The 24,663-nt window shown below is 48.3% G+C and overlaps 2 protein-coding genes across 2 annotated transcripts; both read left to right on the forward strand.

The window, feature by feature from the left end:
* Positions 1-7,882: 7,882 nt before the first annotated feature.
* Positions 7,883-8,365, forward strand: UCRPA7_5877 (hypothetical protein; the record flags this gene model as incomplete). The annotated part of the gene is made up of 1 exon (XM_007918423.1): positions 7,883-8,365. The coding sequence occupies one exon, from the start codon at positions 7,883-7,885 to the stop codon at positions 8,363-8,365; it is 483 nt and encodes a 160-aa protein (XP_007916614.1).
* Positions 8,366-19,071: 10,706 nt separating this feature from the next.
* Positions 19,072-22,046, forward strand: UCRPA7_5878 (putative ankyrin repeat protein; the record flags this gene model as incomplete). Its single annotated transcript, XM_007918419.1, has 4 exons — positions 19,072-19,292; positions 19,346-19,382; positions 19,993-20,084; positions 20,147-22,046. The coding sequence occupies 4 exons, from the start codon at positions 19,072-19,074 to the stop codon at positions 22,044-22,046; spliced, it is 2,250 nt and encodes a 749-aa protein (XP_007916610.1).
* Positions 22,047-24,663: the final 2,617 nt, after the last annotated feature.

Raw genomic sequence — 24,663 nt, forward strand, 5'->3', positions numbered from 1 at the left:
ATGTGGTGAAAGGAAAGGGCTCTTCCGAAGAGCATGCGTTCTTTATGCCTTTGATCGTATCGCTTGCAAACAACTTCATCTGCTTCGGAGACGGTCCTCGCTGGAGCTTCGTATATATTTCGATGACAGTGGGAGGCTGGCTAAACCACACAGACACCAAAACTACCGAACCAAGCTAGTAGTGTTTCTCACCTATAGTATCATTTGTTGCTATGGTATGGCTTTGTCTCTCTAGTGAAACTCTATTCATGCAAGGGTTCAAGTTGTCGATTATGTTGTTAGTTTCCTCCTACGTTATGAGATAGCCACCAAGCCACGCGCATTCAGTATTAAACGGTCATATTGTCGGTTCGATAAAGAGAATGGTAACATTTTATACATAGAATTTGAAGTTTTACTGTCTCGTTTTCTCCAAACACACCATCCTTAGGCACTTTCCGCGCTAGTTAGGGACGGTGATACCGAGACGGGTGTAGTAGGTGTTGGAGAACAGCTGTAGACCAAACGAGTCGCGTCTGTTGAAGCAAGGATAGTAACAACTGACGCTACGTAGCTTGTACGGTGTATTGTTTGGGCCTGTGACGGAGTAGACTCTGCAGTAGAGCCAGCAGGCGGCGGTTCGCTTGTCTGTCGTTTCAGTCTTTCGGCTTGGGTGGTTGCGTCGGTAGGCCGAGGTGGAACCCGAGGGGCCACAGGAACTGGAGACCGCCCGCAATTGAGATAGCTGACCACGGTCGTGGTAGACGGCCAGCTCGTTCGAGTCACAGGATATGTTACAGTGACATCGAACGGCAGCGTGCTGCAAGCATACCGAACGTTTGTAGAGACATCTGTAACGCTGAGTGTCACGAGGGTGTAAACTGTCTGTGTTTGATGCACGGTGACAGTTGTCAGGGTGCCTAGATTTGCTAAAGAGGTCACAGCGGGCGCTGTCGTTGATGGCTCAGGGGGTGGTGTTGTTTGCCGTTTAGCAATGCTGGCTGGCTCTATTGGAGTGGGAATCGTAGGTGGGACACTCGGTGGTACACTCGCTGGAATAGTCGGGACTGTGTATCCAAAAGGAAATCCACCAACTCCAGGACAAATAAGCGTTGAAGTCAATACCGCAATAGATTGATACTGGGTTTGAGTGTACGAGACTGTCGTAGTGGCGTCAACTGTGAAAGCATATGCAATAGTGGCCGCACACTGGTATCTGGTTCTCGTGAGTGGCTCTGTCTGCATTGCCGTGGTATACACATATGATGTCCTTGTCCTTGTGCGCTGGGTAGGCAGAGGAACAGGCGTTGGACTTGGGGCAGACGTAGGGCTTTTCCCCGTCGAAGTAGACTCTTGCCGCTCAGTTATCCTTTCTCCTGTAGATGAAGGCGGTAATGCGGTAGAACTAGGCGTCGGTCGTGGTGCGTAAACTTGCTGTGTACAGTTAAGGTTGACGACAGCAGTTGTTGTCGTTGTCCAAGCAGAACGGGTGATGGTCCGGGTGATAACTACGTCAGGAGGTGGTCCAGCTGTCACAGTCACGGTCACCGTAGCTGGTGGTACTGAAGTTGGTTCATCGTCCCTTAACCCATATCTTACTGGTTCTGTAACAACAGGCAGCACTAAGGCTAGAAGCGAAGCAGCTAAAAAAGTATGCATCGTTTACTTTTTCCAGGTGAAGACGAAGCTCCTTGAGTAACATGCATGTCTTGGCGGGCCATGCAGACCTACCGACCTACTTATAGACCATCATCGGAACACATCTGTCTTACGTCTTTCCACTGCGTAAAGCGGGGGGTGAGTGTCTGATAATTTCGCTCTGATTCATCTCAATATATGCGAAAGCCTCTCTTAGGATCTGATGTTGAATTGGGGATCATAACCCAAATATCGCCCAGGGCAATCGTACAACCCGGTTCCCCGCACCAATATTGGTGATATGAGGTGGAGTTGACGAGCACATTTGTTTTCTGGATTTTGTTCGTTGCCGCACAACCCAGCAAATCACAGTTCTTGGCTCTAAACTGTCCGTTTAGGTCCAGCGCATATTAGGCCAATATGGCAGATGGAATCAGCCACGAAAACGAAACAATTGGTGCCGAGTCACGACTGTCGCAGTCATAGTCGTGTATTTGCCGCTTAATTGGACTGATGCAATATTGGCGACAAATCAAATCTCTTTCTTACATAGATTGTAACAAGGTACTCATATGTAGGTCGCTCCATCCTTCCGATCAGCGACCCAGGTCTGCACAAGGGTAATCGTAAACCCGATTTTGACTCATCCGTTTGCTTCCTGTTGAACAGTTGTAGTTTTCAAAAGACGGAAATATAAGTTTTGATTATCAACGGTTAAGCCACACTTCCAGGATCTCTTCGCGAACCGAAGTTGAGAATACCTGCTTCACATATTCTTATTTGTTAGTTGAGCAAACCTTACTTTCTCTTCTTAAGGCAAATGGATTGGTCTCACAGGAGAAGTGAGACATCCTTTCACTAATCTATAACAAGCAACCAGTCCTTGAGCGATGTTGCATCCCATGGATGATCAAGGTAAGAAGTGGGATCATTGACACTGTACATCCCCTAGCAGCATCGACCGTAGAACTAGTGAGGCGGCACATATGCCAGTGGGGTCTCATAAGCTACAGATCCATCTTCAGGTTCAACGAGAGGTGAAATGTCCAGCTAGGTGTGTTGAGGCTTCTCTCCAAATCACCACCACGTCTTTGCCGCTTGCGTGGAAGTCGCAGTGGTCGAGTTTATTCTGACATAAAGCACACCTTTAGTGGAACCGGTATGTTGATAATGAAAACAAACATTCAGGCCCAATGGTTGCAACATCCGTGCGTTCGCGTTCAATTACTTCATAATATTGACTGTAATTCTCGTATCCCGTTGTGGCTGTGCGATTGAAGTTCGAGCTCCTTTACACAATGTAGCGTAAACTATGATTTTGATATATGCTGTGTGATCTCCATTAACTTTGACAAAAGGCACCTCTCAACGCGTTGAGGCCCCGCGGGGGTCCGGCCGCGACTCTTATGACAGGGGCTGATTGTGCCTCTGTTGTACATCCAACTCCGGGTCATAATCAGTAGATCCTTGATGTGTCCACTTAACTCGCAGAGGGCTCGAGGTCAAGGTAGCAAAAGTACGCATCATGGATTCCATGTTGTATTCTGGCATTGGTGGAGACCACCACGGTCCATTCTTGCATAGCTAACTCCCCGTGTCTAATATCACATGTAGTAAGAAGCGCTAGGATACCTATAGGACCATGACACCGAGTAAGGTAGTACTCACTGGATATTGGAAGCCCCTCCTCCGTAGAGTCATCTGTTTTGTAGGTCATAAAGACCAAGATTCGATGAGAGAGCATGCGTGCTTTATGCGCTGGATTGCCAATCTGTTTGTGTGCCATACTCCTCTAAGCCCATGCAATTTTCAAGCAGCTGTGTGGATCAGCTTGCCGCTATGGACAATGTCCAACTTCCCGGTTGTCGACCCACCTCATCATTGAACCAATACTCCGATTGCAGAGGTTAGAGATAGCTGTAGCAGTGGTGTCATACGTACTACCGAATCCGTCCTACGCGGCATCCTCTGTCACACCCAGGAATGATTTCAAGACACGTCACCGGCGTAAATCGGGATTCAAGGGTACCTAGTTTGTGACTACCACTGGCGTTAAATAGAGGCTACCTCGAATTGGTACATGCTTAAATCGAAACATTCAATAACGCTTCTCACTTCCTATATCTCGACTTGAACATTGTTTTCCATTCTAGTACTCGTTTTCAGATTGGTTTTGAGAGTAAACACGGTGGGCTGCCAGCTACGGATCAAGCTCGTATCCCTCGGTGCCAACATTACGCCGGGTAATATGAAGGGCGTCGAGGTCCACCCCGTCAAGAGACCTCACTTGTAGCAATGCCATGTTCATATTCTTACGGTAGACCTCTAGGACATACTCGCGTCTCTCGGAAGGGACTTTATCAAAGTAACGCTCCCCTTCAGGTGGACCATAAATATTCTTGAACATACTTACTCCGCACGTTCCGCAGAAAGCGCTAGAGTCCCATTTAAGGCCTCTCATATACTCACGAGTATTTTCTTTGCCGTGATATCGAACCTGGTCTTGAGTGGAATAAGTAGCTATCTGTGCGATCTGTAATTGGTCTTTTAATATAATAAACCTTTACGACGGAAGGCTCCCTTTAAGAGGCACTTACTCTAATACAGCCACTGCAATTATCCTCTCCAAGAGGATCAGTCAAGGAACTGAGCAACTCTGTTCTAACCTTTCCACAGTGACAGGAGCCAGTATATTGAGCAGAACGACTTCCAGGAGGTGGTGGAGGAAGAGGTGGCAGTTCTCGCTTGTCGTCGACATGAATCCGTGTAACACTATACATAGGACACATTAGCACCTTAAATATTACGCGGCAGGGTTAGTCAGCAGAGTCAGAATATGAAACTCTTACTCAAACTCAAAAGGGTTCACATCTAGAAGAGTTCGTGCGTTAATAGTCAACTTCCCGGCCAACGGGCCAAATTGATGCTCGCCGATAACTACAGAAGCGCACTCGCCACAGAACTAATAGAAGGAAATACTAGTCAGTCATACGTGACTAGGGTGGAAAACAATAACTCAGTAGACAATACCATATCATAGGCCACAGCGGAATAATACTTTATTAGACGGCCATCGTCACGGGTTACCCTGAAGCTACCGGGAGCCGGTTGGATCCAATAAGGTCCCTTCTTGCGACAAAGCGTACAGTCACAAGATAAAACCTCCTTGATCAACGGCGTGGTGAGCTCGTAGCGATATGCGCCGCAGTGGCAGTTGCCACGATACTTGATTGTGTCTTGGGGCTGGACGTCGAAGTGGTCCATGTTTGGGACAGTTTTCTCTAAGAGAAGGGGGGGGGGGGGGGGGGGGGGGGCGAGGTGATCGCTGGCTGGGTTGACCACTGGTAGCTGAGGAAAGAGGAATGACCTCAGAACTTATAACTCTAACCGATAGGTACAATATCATGTAAGCAAGATGGATCAAATTTCTACGTGGAATCATTGACCAATCGATATCGAGCTCAATCCTGACGGGTCAGACAGGATGCACTTGGACTAGGTCGGCAGGTGCATATTATGAATATACGGTAGTGCGGGGATAGAAATATATGGCCAATCGACGTACGTTGCTCAGTCATCCCTTTTTCGGAAACACACACTTATTCTTCGATCGACATGAACAGAGTCTACGTGCACGACATGATGCCAATACGGGGTAATCGTCTTGCTAAAGAGGAGGGCTTGTATAGGGAATAAATCAGCCTTCATTCCTTGCACATTCAGCACGATTTCTGTCAAAAATGGTTTTTATTTTTTTATGTTTTTTTCAGGGAAAAGAAAGCCGTCTAATCGGCCAATCGCCAACAATCACCAATCCCGTCGATTGGGTGCATTTAATTGACCAGGTGAACACACCTATCCCGCCCTTGAATCCCAAGTTACAGCCAGCCACGAGGTAGCTGGTATGCGTAGAAAGCTTATTTCTGATTTATTCATCTATCACGCATGCTATTTGGTGTGCTTGGTTGGTGATCAAATGTCTCCTTCAGAAGTCCGCGTTGTCAACCAATTTTTATGCAATACAATTCAGAATCTCTTGTTAGCTACTCACCAGAATTCGGGGTCTGATTCAAGTGTAAGACTTTTTATTCGACAGATCAATCAAGTAAAACATGCGATTGACAGGTGTTCAACGTCACCAGTTTGATTCTACCGACTTGTTGGTAGGAGAAGCTCCGTTCATTGTTTGTTAAATCAACGGAAAGATTAGCACGGTTACGGCTCATGTGCTCTATATAGGACTCTAGGATGACTGTGGCTGATTCACTCGCTGCTACACCTACACTGCGACAACCACTAGAATGGCGCATCAGACCTAGTAACGCTTACAACCTGTCCATGTGGCTCGGACCCAAGTTGGGCAAACCATTTCCGGCGTGCACTGAGCGTCTTCATGCAGATAATCGTTGAGCAGCACCATTTCACAATGGTCGGTATGGGACCATTCCATGAGGTAGCTGTCAATTGGTGTGTGCTGAAGAATAGCCTTGTGCATTTTCTTCATCATGTACTGTTTTGCAAATGGTCAACTACGAAACGGTAATCGGAAGGCATATTTGACTCACAGTGCAATGGGTGTAGTGGTACTTCTTCTGAGTGAAAAGTTTGGGATGGTCTCCCCGGAACACAACATCCATGGGAACCAGAGATTCCGGGGTGAGCTTCGGTTCGGTGTGGAATGAATACTCGGTCCGGTTTAGAAATTCAGATATCATGTCGGCGTCATAGCATTCGGGTCGGACCCATACCCAGCCTGCGGGATCGAAGACGCAACCCTTGGCGCGGGCCTCTTCGATCGAATCGTTGGTGCCGCAGTCGCCATAGTCTACAGCAGTGTGGGATGCAATGCTATAAACTGTAACTGCGGTATATACGATTAAGAGAACGCACAAGAGAGCCACCGTTCCAAAGATGAGCCTCAATGCCAGGATGGCCTTCAAAGAACGAGGCTTTGATGGCGCTGTCTGTTGGTACGCTTCGAGCAGCGCGGTGTCAGAGCTGTCGCTGCTGTCCCCGGGGGAGGCTTCAAATGATAGTTTATTACCTCCGCTGAAACCCATGGTACCTTGGCGATATTTTCTTTTCGAAGAAGAATCAACTTTTATGGCAATGAGGGTATGACTAGTTTAGAGGATAAAGGAGAGAACAAAACTACTGAGTAATTTGTGGATTGGGAACTTGAACACAGCCGTGAGTAGCCAAGTTATTGGGTATCGGTAGGCGCGCGTAGACTTACCATTTGACCATCTTGAAAGATATTCCAATGAATAATATGGCAACTCACTTGTTTTCAATGGCCCTAATGGTAGTGGCACAGTTCTGGAACGGCATTGTGTACTTACTAGTCACCGTCTCGGTCTCGGCAAGTATCGATGAAGTTCGAGATGATCTTCAGGAAGTAGACCCCCCAAGCCCCTCTCGCATCCCTCCCGGGGCGAGGCAACACAATGTATTTGCGCTCAGATCTTTTGCATGGAATGATTGATTAACTCACGCCTCTTCCATGCAGAAATGGCCGAGGATTGCTCCGGACTCTATTAGGCCGGTTGTGCAGTTTACATTGCAGAACTCACACACATCGCTATCGCTGCGAGTCTATTGGGGCAACGAGTCACGTAGAACCAACAGCGTTACACGACACCAGAAGCAGTTATTATACCTTCCTATTCCTATCATGATCTTCACTCTTAGAACTTGCAAAGTCATGACAGTAGACTATGCACAGGTTGTGCTCACAGACGGGACAAACTACCAGTCCCACTTATTTTCAACTTCGGGTCAAATGTGTCTAACAAAACTGGCCATGCAACTCGCAACTCTACCCGCAACTCTACTCGCTATGATTCTCTCGTGTAGTCATGCGACCATGAATTGGAGCATCTTCCTCATCCTTTCGCTCATTCATTGGTCTGAAAATCCCGGGATTGCCGGGAACAGACCTTGTGATAGATGCGTGGTGGAGTTGGTTGGCATATCATTGCCTATGCCGACTACGAGTCAAGGATTTGTCTGTTATTGTCGGGTTCGCGCCTGTCGGGTGGTTCGTTGTGACCCGGCAAATGCTTATACCTAAGTCGAAATCCTCGACTTGAACGCAACTACCAGATGCACGCATGCTTGCTCGTTTCCCAGCCAAACTCAAGTTCACTTCTCACGTCCTAGCACCCTGGGGAGTTTCAAAGGCTCCCACCTTACCAATATCACAATGAGATTTTCAAAGTCCCTCGTCTTGCTTTGTGTTTCGCCCGCACTGGCAGTTCCCACTATGTCCTCCATTTTTCATTTGCTGGGTAGCCGCGACCCGGACCAGTCGCCTGCTGAGACCCGTGACATTGACGCCGTTTCTATTGTCCTTGAAGCAAAACGTGCGATTGCAGGCGAGGCTGAGGAGAACATCAATAAGCGAGGCGTGAATCATGAGCCACCCGTCCCGCGCACCACAGTCATCACGTGGGCGGATACCAAGCGTGATGTTGAGAAGAGAGATCTCCATGAGCCTCCTGCTCCTCGTACCACAGTCATCACTTGGGCGGATACCAAACGAGATGTTGAAAAACGTGGTGTTGATCACCAACCTCCTGCCCCTCGCACCACGGTTATTACGTGGGCAGACACAAAGCGGGAATATGAAGGAGACCACGTAGAGCGCGATGTCGTTCTCGGGGCTGTTGGTCCTGAGGTCAAGCGAGACGTTAAGCGTGAGCCTACTCTGGAGCCTAATGCTGTTGTCGAAGTGTACATGGTGTAAGCAGTGTGGGAGGGATTGCTTGTGGTGGTAGAGATATAGTTAGTATATTCCCTCCTAGTGAAATCCTGTAGATCCTCCTAACGCAAGTTTCGCGCAGCACACCACAGCGGACACTGGATCAGTGCACACAAGAGGAGTGCTTTCCTTTCTTCAGATGTTGTCAACATGCTCCAATTGGAAGAACCACTATGCTGATTTACCGCTCACTCGCATGTATGAATTCTATCTTGTGGATGGTGCTATCGTTGAAAACAGGGGTTGTTATGACGCTGCAAGGTATCGCCCATAGGGACTTCGTATTAGAAATGTCATTCTTTTGGTTACGTGCCGTGTTAACCTGGGATTTTTTCAAATATCGTGAACTCCTAGGTTCTGAGTCTGCTTTGCCTTTACTATAGTATTAAGGCAAAGAGGGCCGGTGATCTTCCATACGACCTTACGGGTCAACAGGTACATATTTGCAATAATTGGAAATGCATACGGCCTTGAGAGCAGGCTTCCATGCCTTGTGTCCCATACTTCTTACTGCTGCCTCCACCAGTCCAAGAAACTCGGCGGGATCCACATACATGTACTTTTCTGCCTGCCACGTTGTGTCTGTTTCAGGACGCTGCCATCCCGGAGGAAGGGTAACGTTATTGATGGTTTTGTTCCAGACCTCTGGCCAAAGTCCTCGTCCCTCGAAATAGGTGCCCCCGTTTAGCTGTGCGACATACCCAAGCCCTCCAGGAAACAAAGGTGGTTTGATTTCAACGACAGCTGACGTCGGCTCCAGCCATAGGCTGTGGGTAAGTCCCGCGCCGTGGACTCCGACGAGGACATCGGTGTTCATGGCTAGCTGCACCTGTTCCCGGAGTGGAAGCTCGGCGAAATCAACCAAGGTGACATTAGAGGACGGGAAACGACTTCGCACTGTTTGCACAAGACCTTCTATGCCCCAAATAGCACGAGTCTGCTTTCGATCGATGATGGTAATAGAAGGGGCGTCTGGGGCTGATATTATCGTTCGCTCCAAGCCATAGTATTCAATCATGCGGCGTCGCATCGCATTGACAAGAGAGGGCTGTCGACAAGGCTGGTGAAAATCGGGATCGAATACAGCCGTATACAGTGGAGATGACGACCCGGGAAGTGGTAGAAGCACATGGGAATAGCAGCCCGGCTTGAGAGAACGGCTCTTGAGTGGCGGTGCGTGATTGCCGAGTACCAATTGCCACCATTCAGTAAATGGAAGGTCTTCGTCGTCTTCAAAGACGATGCGGGCACTAGATATGTCCTCTTCTGTCATGTAGGGGTTGCCTGTTTCATCAAGAGCGACTCGTAAGATGTCAACCGAGTGCATGGCTTGCCAAATCTCCATGAAGCTGTCCCAGAGATTGCTGGTCAGTCCTCTCCTAACAAGCACAATCCACTGTGGCTGCCCATTCGCTGCCGTACAGCTTCGATCCTGCTGAGTCGACGAAGTATTCCATTCGGCGAGTTGATGTGTAACTCCTGTGTGGAAGAAATAGTCGTATGGACTCTGTACATTATTTCCTGGATGCGAAGTATCTAAAGGGCATTGCAAGGCAAGCTTTAGCCGTGTCTCCGCTTCATCTCGTGAAACAGCAACTCCCCGAGCGAGACAAAACGTGTCGACTGGCCAGTCATGAGGTGTTGGCTCGCGAGGCGCATGGAAACAGTCTAGGTGCGATTGGAAACCTTCACCACAATGGGTCGTCTTTTGCGACGCAGCCGAAATAATATAGGAGGAGCTAAAGATCTTTATACAGCGTTTTAATCTGTCATCAGGTCGATATGCCTCGGGAATGCGCCTCAACAGCTCCGATGCAGAAAACTCAGGAGCCTGTGGAAAAGATTCTTGACTGTCATGGCCAGAGAGGGGCAAGAGGCCGAGTTGTAGGAGTTCGTAAACAGAGAACAGCAGAATGCAGCTGAAGGATAAAATTGTCAAGGTCACTAATGGGATACCCATTCTGTGATATTTGTTGTGTCAAAGGATTAAAGCGTGAGAGGTGTGTTGGTTAATAGATGTTGTCCTATCTAAGTCAGGGGATTGGCCTAAAAAAGTTGAGAGATTGTGGCCGAACTGACCGTTGCGATGCACATGCGTCTCCTTTTTGTGTTACATTATCAGCTGCTTGAATCCCATCACAAGAATCGTCAAAGTAAAATGATTACCCAGTGAACTTGTTCTAAGTGTGGATCTATCAATTATGAATGCTCTGGATTTCTGTTCGATCAATCTGCTTTCCTGTCCCAATCTTTGAATTTCTGGATGCTTGACGCCATTAAGTGTGATTCCGTTTCTAGTGAACTAAGAACTAATCGACAAATGCCATCTTTCTGGCTTATGTGGTCCCATCTGTCACTCAAGTCGCACCTTCCAATCTGTATGTTTTCTTCCCATGAATCATCCTATACCACCCGAATCTCCCACTGTTGTGACGTTCCCATGGACAGCTAGCGTACTTCATATAGGCGTGCTCACCACGCCCTCCTAAAAGAAGCATCATTTCGCAATGGTTGGTATGATGATCGTCGCCAATATACCCATCCAAGACACCTCCGTTCATGCCGACACGCCAGGCCTTTCGCCATGTGTATATACAATGCATGGTGTGAAAAGCATCGTCAACAATGACTATTTCCCACTCGCCCGCCAAGATCTCGTCCAGTGGCACTCTACTCGTACGATTCGTATCGCGGTAGAAGGCCCAGTCTTCCCGTCGGAGGAACTCATTAGCCAGTTCCTCGTCGTGGCACCGCCACGGCACCCACCCCATTAATACAGCGTCGAAAGCACAGCCAAGCTGGCGGGCCTCCTGAGGAGATTCGCCGCATTCCTCATGGTTATCATGATGTCGTTCTTTAGCTAAGGGTCCCTTGTATTTGAATGACAAGCCAATGCCGAGGGTTATGAAGGCGGCCTTGACAAGACTGATTAGAACAAGCGTTTGAAATCGTCTCTTGCGACATGCAACCTCTTTGGAGCATTCCCCAATATTCCCGTCTTGTGTTAAGGCGTCATCTCCAGGCTTGTCTGGCAGCGGTTGATACGAGCTGGAGGCCATGTTTTTGCTGGCAGAGGCACAATCTAGAGTGCAGCTGGAAGCCCGGGGGCCCGAATGAGAAACAGAGTGAAGGGGGGAGAGAAAGAAAAAAAGCGAGGGCGGTAGAGCAGTGGGCTGGGTTCTACGGCATACGTCCTGGGATACGGAGATCCCTGTCATCAATCCGCGATGGCCCGGCTCCTAAAGTCACACCTGACCCTTGCCGATCACCAACAGCTTGAGTCGAAGATATGCCATGGTCCCCTTCCTCTGGAAAAGGCCCGTCTTATGACAGGCTGTCGTGTATTCATTGCAAGGCTTGCATAGTGACCTTCTTCATTTAGAAGAAATATTGCGGCATGGACTACGTTGCCGTCATCCAGAGGGAATAATGCTGCAAGAGCTGCATTATCGTGTAGGTGTTGGTTGTCGAATGCAACGGTGTTGGTTGGTCCAACACAGCGGTGCTGTTGACTGGTCGAAATGCAAACGATACCGGTTGAACGCAAGCGTAAATTGCGCCGCAATAGTGCATGTCGCCTTGCCAAGATAACAAAGCGTGAATCTCAGATCCTTACCTATTTGGACTGGAGAAGTACACTGTACTACACTGTGCTCGAGAAGATGCCACAGATTTGATCGTTGTGCCAGGAAAGACAATAGAATGATGAAGCCACCCGATCTCGGAAGTATAATCTGTACCGCCACAGGTCAGAAGGTACTCTGTGTAAAGTGGCAAGATGAAGGCAATTACGTGGACACGGACGAGACAGTCTTCTCACAGAACTTGATTTATGTTGCGATTCGCTTTGTCCCGTGTCGTTTCTAGGATACGGCAAGGAGTTTGGTGTAATGTTCTCATCACGCCAAGAGGTCCTGTCCTAAGACCACTGATTCCGTACAAAACCAATGTATTGGGCTATGGAAGGCACGGTAATGACTAGCAGCTCGCAACCACCCATCGACCTTAATAGCGAGGACATCGTCACCTCATACTAAGACATCAACCGCGTGTGAAACACAAATCAATGGCCGAGGTTGATAGAGGCCCTAATTAGCATATGACTCTTCGTTTGCGTGTTTGCATGACTTAGGTCGCGAGGAAGATTATAGACACTATTCCAATCACAATTAAGCTTTACTCTGAGCGACTTCGATGTTTCTTGAGTGAATGAGCATGATCTGCGTGATGAAGCCAACAAATTGTATTGGTTAATATCAAGTTATGATGCTCTACTCTCTTGCGTCAAGAGTAAACTGTATCACAGCTTCTTGAGCCAATACAGGCCATTATCAAAACAACGCCGGAAACTATATGGTTCTTGTACGTAACAGTCAAACCATTCGTATTGCCGACCTTTGAAGCTCGATTATCTAAAGAGGCAAAAGTGACCCTAATCAGCGAATGATCAGTCAACCGGGCGATCTCATTAGGGACAGAATCCAGGCCCAAAACCCCCAAGGAGTAAGTCAATGTCATTCAGGTGATCCAACTTGTGATGAATGAATAGATGGGTGTTTATAGGACTGGTTGAACAGCACTGGCACCTTCGTACCTATCGATCATCCAGTGTTGCAACGCCTCGAAGTTTCGACAGGTGTGTGGCACGTCCGAATCTACGTAGTTCCTACCGAGAGAGTCGTAATATTTTGTTGGTATGGGCGTCATGTCCCCCGAACACATGATGTACTGCCGAAGCTGCTCTATGCAGTGGTCTTGGTGTAGGAAGATGTCTACGGAGGTGCCCCTTGTCTTTTGGCCGCCGTGCTCGTGAGCATGGCCGTAGTAACCTGGGTTTAGTGCCTTTCGAAGGTTGTTCTATCCTCAGCACTTTAGGGTTAGTCCGCCTCGACGCTACCAATCCAGATGAACAAGACTGACAAGGCAATGAAGCGTGTGAAACATATCCAAGCTGTTAGAGGTCAGCTTCAGCCAGCTGCAATTGCCAGAACATAAATCTACTCACCCGACCACATAACCACCGCGTTGCTGATCCCAATACAGATCGATATTCTCTCCCCAAGTCCTAACCGCCTCTTCCTTTGTGATCAAAATATATCGACCTAATCGACGACCAGATTGGTAGATTAATAAGGCGTAACCCATATGAAGGACGTCCGTCTTACCCCAAGTCAGGTTGTCCCAATTAGAATCAATTTCGGGGTATTGGATTGGGTCACCGATATACTTGACAGGATCCGGGTTTGGAATGAAAGTCTCTCCATTCTCGTCAAACGATGGGCTCCCTGTAAATGTTTATTGCTCTACACTGATGTGTGCACGTGCGCTGACTGCAACCAGTGAGCATAACTGCTATACAGTCGTGGGACAATGAAGAGAATGGTCGCTTACCAAAGTCTGTAGCATATCCATCCGCAAATGAGCCCATCTTCTCGCTCCCTCGATGAATTGCTTCCAGACACATTGCAAGAAACAGCGACAAGCTGGCAAAGATGACAACGAGGATCCAAGAGACCAACGGGTGAGTGAGCAATAACCTTCCTCTCTGGGAAAATTGCGGCCGCCGTGTTGTATCGTCATCGTCCCTAGAAGGTAATGGCATATACTTCATCTTTGGATACATTGACAAAGATTCGAAGCTGGTGGGTGACTCCAAAGCAAGGCTCTCTCCTCTAGGTAAAATGTTAAAGAGGTCGAGGAGCCAAAGACAAGTTTGATGCGATGCATCGTTGGAGACTCAGACACAACGTAGCCGATTTCGGGCCGATTGGGCTAGAAACTAAATGATTGCTGAAATATGCACAGTGCCATTAATTCTCTGATGGTTGAGACGTTGGTTGGCTTCAAGTCAGCAACTGACCAATGAATCATGGTATAACCACAGATGTAACCCAACCCCAGTTCTTTGATCAGACAGTAGGTGGTCTGGTTTTTGGAGCTTATGGACCGGCCACAGAGAAATTATTAGCACGCGTCGGGTATCTCCAAGTACAAACGATGTTCTGACATGTACCACGTCATGTACATGAATGGACGTAAACTGCCCTTAGCCATTTCAAGAAAATGCGCGTTTGTCTTGATCCGAGCGCACGCATCTATCCCGACAACCACTAAACCCTGGATTTGAACGCTGATCTTGTGCCATTCAAAGCAGGATAAACCAGAGACACGAGAGACCGAATTATTCAGGGCCATTGTGGGGTGGGCGATAGGGACAGAATCACTCTTGACCAGGAGTGTCACAGGTAGTCGTTGAGGTATATTGCTTAGGCGAGGGACCTTGAATAGCCAAGTCCATACCCTACGTCCAGTACATGGACACTCCAATTGCTTGACGTAAGGATCAATCTAATGGTCTAAGAATTCTGACTGGCAAACAATCTGTGTCGAAGATCGAGTTTGTCGTCGTTTGATACCTGGTCAACTAGAATACTTTTCTATAGGCCTACTGTTCAAGCTTTGTGACCAAACCAATATACCACGAGGCTGTATACAGTAAGGTACCCGGTCTCAGCATATTATTATCTACGCTCCTCCAGCTTGACCGTGGAACACGCACTACCACGCGCTTGCGACATTCGGTCGCCAGTCCCCGCCCCCAATTCCTTCCCTTTAGATCGAGGCGGATCCTTAAGAGTTTTTAGTTTTTTTCCAGGGCTCAATTCGTCGCGGATATTGCTGCCAGCCTTGAAGTGAACAGTCTATTTGGTATGCTGGCTTGTCCATCTAAGCTTTTTGGACATTACGAGAATTGTGCCCATCATAGCAGCATGGGATATCTCAAACTCCGCGAAAACGTCTCGGCAATGTTAGCCGACTCCTCTCTACTTGCGCTCTTCTCTCTGATAATTGTCCAAATCGGCTGTGGTATCATATTGAAAACCGCAGAGCACCATGGCACTTACCGCTTCTCGCCATCTTCGTCAGTAGCCATTTCAGAAATGCTCAAATTTTTAATTTCTACTTGTCTTCTCTTCCGACAATATCGTGTCTGGCTCAACACAGAAGCTGGCTACGCTCCTGTCGATATTTATGATCCCATCGACGAAGAGAGCCTTGAGAGTTCAAGCTTTAGTACTGCCGGGCAGAGCAAATCGATGCCGCTGGCAAGCCTAACTACTCACCACGAACTAAAGCCACCAAGCTGCGTGCTTTATATTCGCAACCAAGCTGGCTGTTGCTCCCTGTCGGGATTGCTCCACCTGGCACTGGTCTATGCAATCATCAACAACACGGTTGGTATATCTCGATGGCTGCTTGATATATATATATATCTTTCTGACCATACCAGATTTTTGTATGCTACAAGCTCGCAGATCCGGGCACGATACAGCTCAGTAAGAGTAGCATGACACTTGTCACAGTGATCATTGCAGTAGCTTTCAAGCGGAGGCAGATCTCCAAGACGCAATGGGCGGCCATTATCCTCCAGGTATGGTACCTCACTGATGCAGCGTTCACCAATTGTTTAGCTTACATCGATAGGTTTCCGGCCTGGCAGTGACACAGTACGATCCAGAAGGGGGGTCGATCTATCCAGTGTTCACATATGCCTTTCTTCTGCTTCAAGTCCTCGTAGGCGCTGCAGGCGGCGTATATAATGAGCATCTTCTTAAGAGTGGTGAAGCAAGCCTTCACTTCAAAAACGCGGTCCTCTATGCTGCCGGAGCCACCGTCAACTTGGCGGTACACTTCGCTACTCGGATTTTCAAACATGACGAACCTTCGATTTTGGCCGGCTATAATGACATGTCTGGTATCCTCGTGATTGCGAGTAATACCCTCGTGGGACTTGTTGTTAGTGCCGTGTATAATTGTATGTGCAGAATCTCGTAAAGCGTCATCGCGCTGAGCTCCACGCTAACTAGTACCTTCGTAGACGCCGATGCTGTCATCAAGTGTGTATCATCTGCTTTTTCCACCGGGGTTCTTCTGTGGATATCATTGATGTGTTTTGGGCTTCAGTTACACTTTCTCGCCATCCCGGGAACTACTATTGTTTTTGTGGCATCGTGGCTTTACATCTCTTGTCCATCAATCGAATTAAAGGCGAAAGCTGACTCTGGACTCGAACCTGAAGCCACTTACGTGGAGCCTTATGGTTCCGACAACATGAGTCGATGGCCAAAATTGGTATGCTTTATACTTCTACCTCCAAGAAATATAGTCGATAAATACTCATAGCATAATTCAGATACCAAAGGTCATAGTTTCAAGCCTCGCAACTATGGTGGTTGTGGCGCTGCTAGTCGCTTTGGCGTGGATTGGCCCTCTACCATCGCCAGCAGGTTCTCAGATGGAGGTGGCGAGGCCACAACGTCCGGACGGCAGCGACTACGACATTGTTCCTTCTGTACATATTGAGCCATCCATGATTCCTCCTTTAAAGGATGGCCAGAGCGAGACGTCCGCCATCTCCAACAGTTCGCCCGTTCCTTCCCTCAATTCGACATTAGCCCTGATTCGATTCAACAGCGAGCGCACCGAGCGCCTCTCCTGGGTAATGAAGTACAAGGAATTCTTCCACACACTCCATTTCTCCATGCCAGATATGCTTTCTGGCTTGCCAGACGACTTTCAGAATATCACGCATGATCAGTACTGGGCATCCAGTACCCCATATGTTCAAGTTGCGCGAACGATGGATATTATCCTACAAGAGTCGGCGGAGATCACGGGACTTTTCTATTTCCACTTCGATGCATGGATAGATCCGATGGCCTTCGAAAGGGAAGATCTGCACATAATGTGGCTCGCAGTTACAGGTCTGTCGCGCGATCATCCGGATCCATTAGGGCCACTATTCCTATGTATAGATAATATGGTGGAGCAGCCTCTGCCGTGGTGGGCGCGGGCAAGAAACCGTAACCAAACAGTCAAAGCCCTCCAGGAGCTTGAGGCTATGGGTCTGGGCTACCGTGCGCCTTCACATGAAGGTTGCTCTGGCTGGTCAGATATCTACTATATTCCACGTCGGTTTTTCCTCGACTATATCTTCCTCGCCGACCTTTTCAATCGTCAGCAGCCACCAGTCTTCCACGAAGTCGCGATACCAACTATTCTTGGGATCATTGATAAGAGCCGGCGGCCAAAGAACAACCCATTTCAACCGCTTCTGACTCTTATTGGTGATTGTTACGGTTCGTGTTGCGATGATGGGGCAACGCCCTCCGATATCTTACAACGACGGTGCGGACATAGATTAGACTTCCGCAAACAAGATCTTGTCGATGCCCACTTTAACCGCATAGATGAGGAGCTACGTTGGCTTAATAATGTCACGACCGCCCCGTGATGATCACGATTCAAAGAGCTCTCTATGTTGGATTAGGTGCAAAGGGCCGTGCCCAACATCGTTAGTCAGCTTGGTTTACATTCGTGTTAGCTTTAGACGGAGGGTCCCCTTTTAGTAGGCTCCTAGACCATTATGGTCATAGTTCAATTTAGCAGTGAACCCTTTCCATATAAGGCTCTTTTCCATATAAGGCTCTGAGGGCCACCTTTTGAGTGATCAGTTTAGGTAAGATCTAAGGTAGACTCATCGGTCTGTAGGGTGCCCTATAGCCCGTCTTAATGCTTACGGTTGAGGCTACAAAAACTGGATCGTCTTCCTTGGTATGAAGCTTGACGGTAGCTTGAATAGGTGAACATCGATAAATGAGTACCTAGAGCATCTAGTAAACTATACCATAAGAATCTACTTAAATCTACAGCAAGCGTTTCGAAGAAAGGGAACATTAGGAGTATTAGAATATTTGAAATCGCTTATAACTCGATCGAAGCAGCTTAAGTAAGTAACTCGAAGTTTAAAACGGAATGACACCATACTTTAAGATAGAATAGCAATCTATATAAAGTAATTGCTAAGCATTAAAATAAGCTGCATAAAGATGCAGACCAAAAGAGTCAAGCATACTCACTCAAACACCAACACTGATGACAGGAAGGTGGTAGGCCCTCGGGAGGGCCTACCACCTTAAGAAGGTAGGTCATCGAAGGGGCCCCTAAGGGCCTACGACTACCACCATAGGGGTGGTGTCGGCCTCATAAGGCAGCCTATATAGGCCCTTAGGCACTTTCTGACCTATCCTAGAGACAATATAAACGTCTCTCAAGCTAGCTAGAGTGTCTAGCTATAGGGTGATTTGTCAACTTTGCCCGCCCCAGCTGCGAGCCTGCAGGTGCAGTTGTGGCTGAGTCCAGCCGGATTCTGCCTCTCTGCCTTGCCGTGCCCAACGTGAACAGGCTTTTTAACAGGGTGGGCGAGCATGAGACAACGCATGGCATGGGCCCGGCCAGCTCAGAGCCTCGTCACTTTACCACACCTCATCGACTCCGGATCTCCCATCGAGATCTTACCCTAACATCGCACAAGACCGCGTTCTTTGCCGTGCCATCTCCATAATAGAATGAACATCGTCAGCAGTCTCATAACCATCGGCCAGGCGGCGGCGGCCATCCCGGCGCTCATCGACACTATTCAGGCAGTCTCACACGTAAAGAGTAATCTCTCGGGGGTATACAATGAGGCGAGCCTTTACTTTTGAACCGGCCTCCACCGTCAAAATGGAACGCTGACATCTCTTTAGTTGGCAACAATTCAAACATCTCTCAAGGCGCTCGAAAGCACCACCTTCGGCTCGTTTTATGCGAAAGATGTCCACCCGCTGCTTACTATGCCCGAGCTGCCAATGCTCCATTCCGGACGTATCGAGATTCAGACAGTACGCTGGGACCTCGAAGAGTTGATTAAGAGGCACGGTACAAAAGGCAACACCTACAAGCTTTACAAAGTTCGGCGATTCAAATGGACGTGGGAGTTGAGCGACATCAAGACATTGCAAGACAAGCTGGAAAGATCTAGAAAACAGATACATCTTGGTCTCACTGAGATGGTTGCATCGTGCGGAACGTGAGTTTGACCATCCTTTGGGGAACCGTGTACGCTGACATCTACATCCTCAGAGCTCAGAGCCATATCCCTAGCCACGTTACGCAAAATGTCAGTCAGACAGAAGCGTTCCGTAGCTTAGCCCACAGGGAGACCACCCCGCAAAATGTCATTCAGACAGAAGCGTTCCGTAGCTTAGCCCACGGGGAGACCACCCAGATCGAGACATCCAGCTTCCAGCCACCTCAATACAGCCCCAGATACACATATAGATGCCATAGCCAATGGGGCAAGTACCAGAGCCTGAGGTGGCTGAGACCTCTCCTAGGTGGCTTCTTCCTCCATTATGACAGCCTCTCCGTCTTTACGAACAGTGCATGCAGCTCACCAAAGTGCAGAGGTTCGTGCTCGACTGTGCGCTTCTACTACTATTTTCCTGGATGGCTGTCGAACAGAATGCTACTCGTGTCAATAAACTTCGGCTTGATGAACAACTTCGAAGCCCTGTTAGCTATACAGCAAATCATTGCTCTAGATGATGATATATGGCGTTCTATTGAGTATGGCGATACGAGACGTTTTCAGCAGTACTTTGCCAAGGCAGGATACCACCCTGGAGACTGTGCTAGGAATGAAAGAACGCTTCTCAGTGTAAGTAAACATACAACCTTTCTTCAGCTACGCTGAATTTGCTACTAACGCAAGCCTGTACACTTTATAGCATGCAACTAGCTGGCAGCGCTATGACATTGTCGAGTTCCTTATCAAGACGTGGAATCTCGGCGGGGTAAGGCGGGATCATTACACTGACCGGTATGTTTTCATTCGGTGGCTGTTCTCCTGTGACATGGTGTAACTGATTGGACTTCTCGTAGCGGAGCAGTATTATGGGCTCGCGAATTCCTCGTCCAAGCTGACTCCTGGCAACTTGACGACCGGCAGAAGTGGCTTCTGGGGAAGGTGGCAGCACTAGGTGACGACGTTTATAACAGGAGCGACAAAGGGGTGATGGTTCTGAATGGCCCACAGGCGGTATTACAGGGCACCGATACGCTGAAAAGGCTTCTCGTTACGGATCCATTAGCGGTCCACAACGCTGATGACTGCAACATGACGGCGCTCCACACAGCGTGTATCGTGGGAGATTCGGTCGCTGTCAAGCTACTAATTGATGCGAGGCTCCCCCTGAATGCCTGCGACTGTTACGGAAGGACTCCACTAATAGTGGCGCTATACAACGGGCAGTACTTCTGTGCTCAGCTTCTGCTCGATACCAAGTGCAATATTAGAGTCGTCGATAAAGATGGATATAATGCTCTTTGGTTCGTAATGAAGGAAGATATAACACCGACATTTGAGCTGCTGAAGCACATAATCACCGAAGACCCGAAGGGTGTCGCTGCTACACAAGACATACTCGGCAGAACGCCGTTACACTGGCTCTCTAAGGTCTACGGGCCTACCGAATTGGCCGAGCAGCTGGTGACGCTACTGCTACAAGCGGGGGCCACTCTAGAGCCACTCGACTCCGATGGAATCACTCCACTAATACACGCCATAAATGAAGACAACGCCCTGGCCGTACGATTGCTGCTCCACGCCGGCGCCAACCCAAATCCCCCACTTGACACCAAAAATGGAGCAAACATCCTCCATAAAGCAGCGACGTGGGCCAAGCTCGACGTCCTCGACGCTCTCACCGACGCATATATTCTCGGCGTTGATGTGGACGAACAAGATCGAGACGGCGATAGTCCACTAGTTTGCTGGAGATGGCGCAGGTACGGAGACGAAGATTGTTTACTCATCGGAATGACTCGTCCTACAGCTCAAGAGAATCGTGCGTTTGAAGCTCTCCTGCGAGGCGTCAGAGACCGAACCTTTCAAGCAGACATAGATCTATGCATCGAAGTACTCCAGGCAGCCAAGGGCGAGGACTATCTACGGGCAAAGGAGCTCATTGACCCGTCTCCAATCGACGAGGGCGAGAAAAAGGATGGATATAGAGGCTGCAAAGCTCTACGGACAAATATTCTCCTGCAAATAAAATCCGGGTTGTGGGACTCTGCAATCACAGAGCTAGAAGACATGATCGAGACTCGCCGCCATCGCATGAGCAAATCCCCCTTCCAAGAGGAGTCAAATCGCTACTATGTAGATCCTGTAGATGACTCACAAGAGGGTGAGAGCGAAGAGGATGGTGATGAGAGCGAAGGGAATAGTGAAGACGAAAAATACGAGTTGGCCTGGGGTGGTGAAGAGAATGCAGATGCAAGAGAAATTTCAAGTATTTCGGAAGCATTGAATGAGTTGGACGAGTTTTCTGATTTCCTGGGACCGGAGGCAACAGACGCCAACCCAGATGTCCCGTCTACTAATGAACTAGACATCCTCTCTGAAGCAGCGCCGTTCTCTAAACTCGACCCCGACCCGCCTATAATGAATCCCCCTACACTGACATTTGGCGAAAAAAGTCACGAGTCATCATCAAAGAGCTACGTAGCGACAACATATTCAGATGCGGGGAGTCTCGGCGATTCAAAATTCGACGAATATGCCGTCGCTTTTGCCGACGTTCTCAGCCATTCACTGTCGCCAGACTTCTCGCAGCATAATCTAGAAGCCATTTGCAATTTGCTTCCCACGCTGCTGGAGGCTTTTGCTAGTCAAATCGCTTACGAAACTCACCAGAGGCTACAGCTGCAAGTGAAATACTTGGTGCATCGAGACCAGTTGTATGTATACACAGACCCGAAGGTGGAACTTGAAAGTTGACGCATAACACAGTAGAATTATTGAGCTTCTGAGGAATATATTATACTGGGAAGCGGAAGGCGATGCTATTGATGGTGAAGACAGTCCTGAATCCTGGAGCAAGAGCGGCCCTGGAAAGAAGAATCGGGCGAACGTTAGCAAGTGGCTTTCTAAAAGCGCCGAGATGAAAAACAAGCCAGTTTTCAGAGATCTAAAATATGATCTCCAGTTAGATGACTTTGATGAGCTGGAAGACGAAACACTCCCAGATCTTACAGTATATCGACAGGCGATCGTTGGGTCAAGTGCTTATAGATCGCTTGTGTGCAGGCTGCAGGTAGAGCGCGACCTTACAGCCCCTGGAGAATACGATGCGAAAAGTGCAATACGAAATCGTATCATTAGGGCATATGGACGAAATGACAAGTTCAGCTTACAGGATTCTCGAGAGGTACAGATTGACTTTCAACTAGATTGGAACCTTCAACGATTCCTCCAGGAGCAGGAATACGACCGCCCATTAGAACAAGCTCTAGCATATGGATTAACCATCACCGGCACCGGCAATAACGTGCAAAGTGTGACTTGTATAGAGTACTTGCAACAAACATGGCCAGAGACAGGCAAAGAGTTGCTAACCCTCTTTCAGCAGGGACTCAAAGAGGGGAATCAATCCTGGGATGGTAAGATTTCATCTCTGCTCCTTAACCATTTTTCTGAGATGCGGCTTATAAGCCTTTCATGCTACCTTAACTTCTAACCCCATGTCAAGCCAGAGCGATGCTGAAGTTTAAACACAGGATTACTGCCAGGTCGAACGCGAATATATTGTCATTTTGACAGCAAATCTTCGCCATGTCTACTAGTTTCGGTGCTCGGGAATGTGTTCTCTGTCGCGGAAGTTGGGGAAATGCTCGCTTGGTTAGGGTCAGCATTTCGACCGTCACCAGCCGACAATGCGCCGGTTTACTGCTATCCAAAAATAGATTGTTTCACGGCCGAAACCCGACTGTTACTTCAACCTGAAGTTCCAGCTTCGCCACCCATTTCGGACGCATGTGTGCTATCATTCGAGCTCCGGGACATGGAAAACAGTCCTGATAGTCAAGGATCTTGCTGGCGTGGGTTGTTTAGAAATCCGGTGATCGTCGCCGGATACCCAATACCTCGTTGTCTGAGTATGGATTCAGGTCTCCAAATATCTCTTCCAGTCGTGGCGGCGCTGCTCAACACAAAAAGAGTTGTTCAATATGCCGGTACAACCTTCATCAAAGGCTTTTCCGCAATGCTAGTCGCTACCAAAGTCGTGGGACATACAGTATTCTGGCATCTAGTTTATAATCCCGAGGGAGCATATATCTCATTTGAGGATCATAGAGCCCCTCGCTGGGATAAAAATACCGGTGACCCGAAGGTTGATATACTGAGTCAAAAATACCATGTTGTTGGATGGTGTGAAAACGTCCTGAACTTTGCAGGTGTGTTGATATTGCCTGCTCATGAGTGCATTGGAAGGGCCACTAACCGCCTCGCAGGAGCTCCCGACGCAGATTACTCGATTGGTTGGTCTGGACTTCCGTTTCCAAACCAAAACTGCGCTTTTGAAAAAGTTACCATATCAGCCGGTCAGTTCATAAATGCTAGCGTAAGCTGTGTCTTGGGACTGAAAGACAAGCCGCTTCATATCAACTTTGGTGATGATTATTTTGGCATGCTTCTTAATATTTCTGATCGATATTTTGTCTTCTACGACGGGGATGAAAGGCGGTCTTGGCTTGTTGATGGAGCAAGTACCTTGTTGCATCTTCTCCGGGCGTCAATTGAGCACTATAGGAGTGACGCTCGTCTACGTCGGCTTCTCTTTACAGAGAAGATCAAATTTGATGAAGGGGAAGCTACACACACTGGATCTGATCGAGCCTTTGAGATCTTATCTAATGTGGACAACCAGAATATTCCTCTCTACCACAAAAAAACTGAATCTTGGACGGAGGTTAGCACCTTGTCAGGCACAACACCGGGCCACTCGACGAGGGAGAAAACAACCAACTTTTGTGTTCGGGATCGAGTAGAGCAGTTGTATCACTGTCTTTGTCAGATAACCGCTCATCAGGATGATGTTCACACCCAGAATGGTGTTGGGTTTAGGCTTCGCCTCACGCCAAGGCGTCAGCTAGAAGGCTTCGATTTTATGGACCTGGCAACTGGACATGGCACATTATGGCCTAAGGTTGCAACGCTCAATGCTAGAGGGCAAGGCTGGGTGGATTTTACTCGAGCCATTCACGCACCTACACTGTTTGGAGCTGGCTTTGGCGATCTCCTTTTGCCGTCCACCGCCTCAAGTCAATTGAAAACCACCAGGCTTTCTTGCAGCAACTGCTTATGGAACAGTCCCTTGCCGAAAGAAAAGGACTATCTGGCGGCCTCTGTTGTTGATATTACGAAGATCATTTGCAGAACTGGGAGCCGGAAGACACAGCCCTGGCGAGTCGTCGATAATATCCATTGGTCTACTCCAGACCTCGCGTTTGAACCATGTACAAATGGATCAGCCTGTCTCTTGAAGACGCGTAACCGTGTACAGGTTCTCTTGCCATCAGCATTTCCTAGGCTCCGAACGCGACAGAGCCCGAAT

This window comes from Phaeoacremonium minimum (assembly GCF_000392275.1).
Source record: "Phaeoacremonium minimum UCRPA7 unplaced genomic scaffold PA7_03_scaffold_440, whole genome shotgun sequence".
Taxonomy (NCBI): Eukaryota; Fungi; Ascomycota; class Sordariomycetes; order Togniniales; family Togniniaceae; genus Phaeoacremonium; species Phaeoacremonium minimum.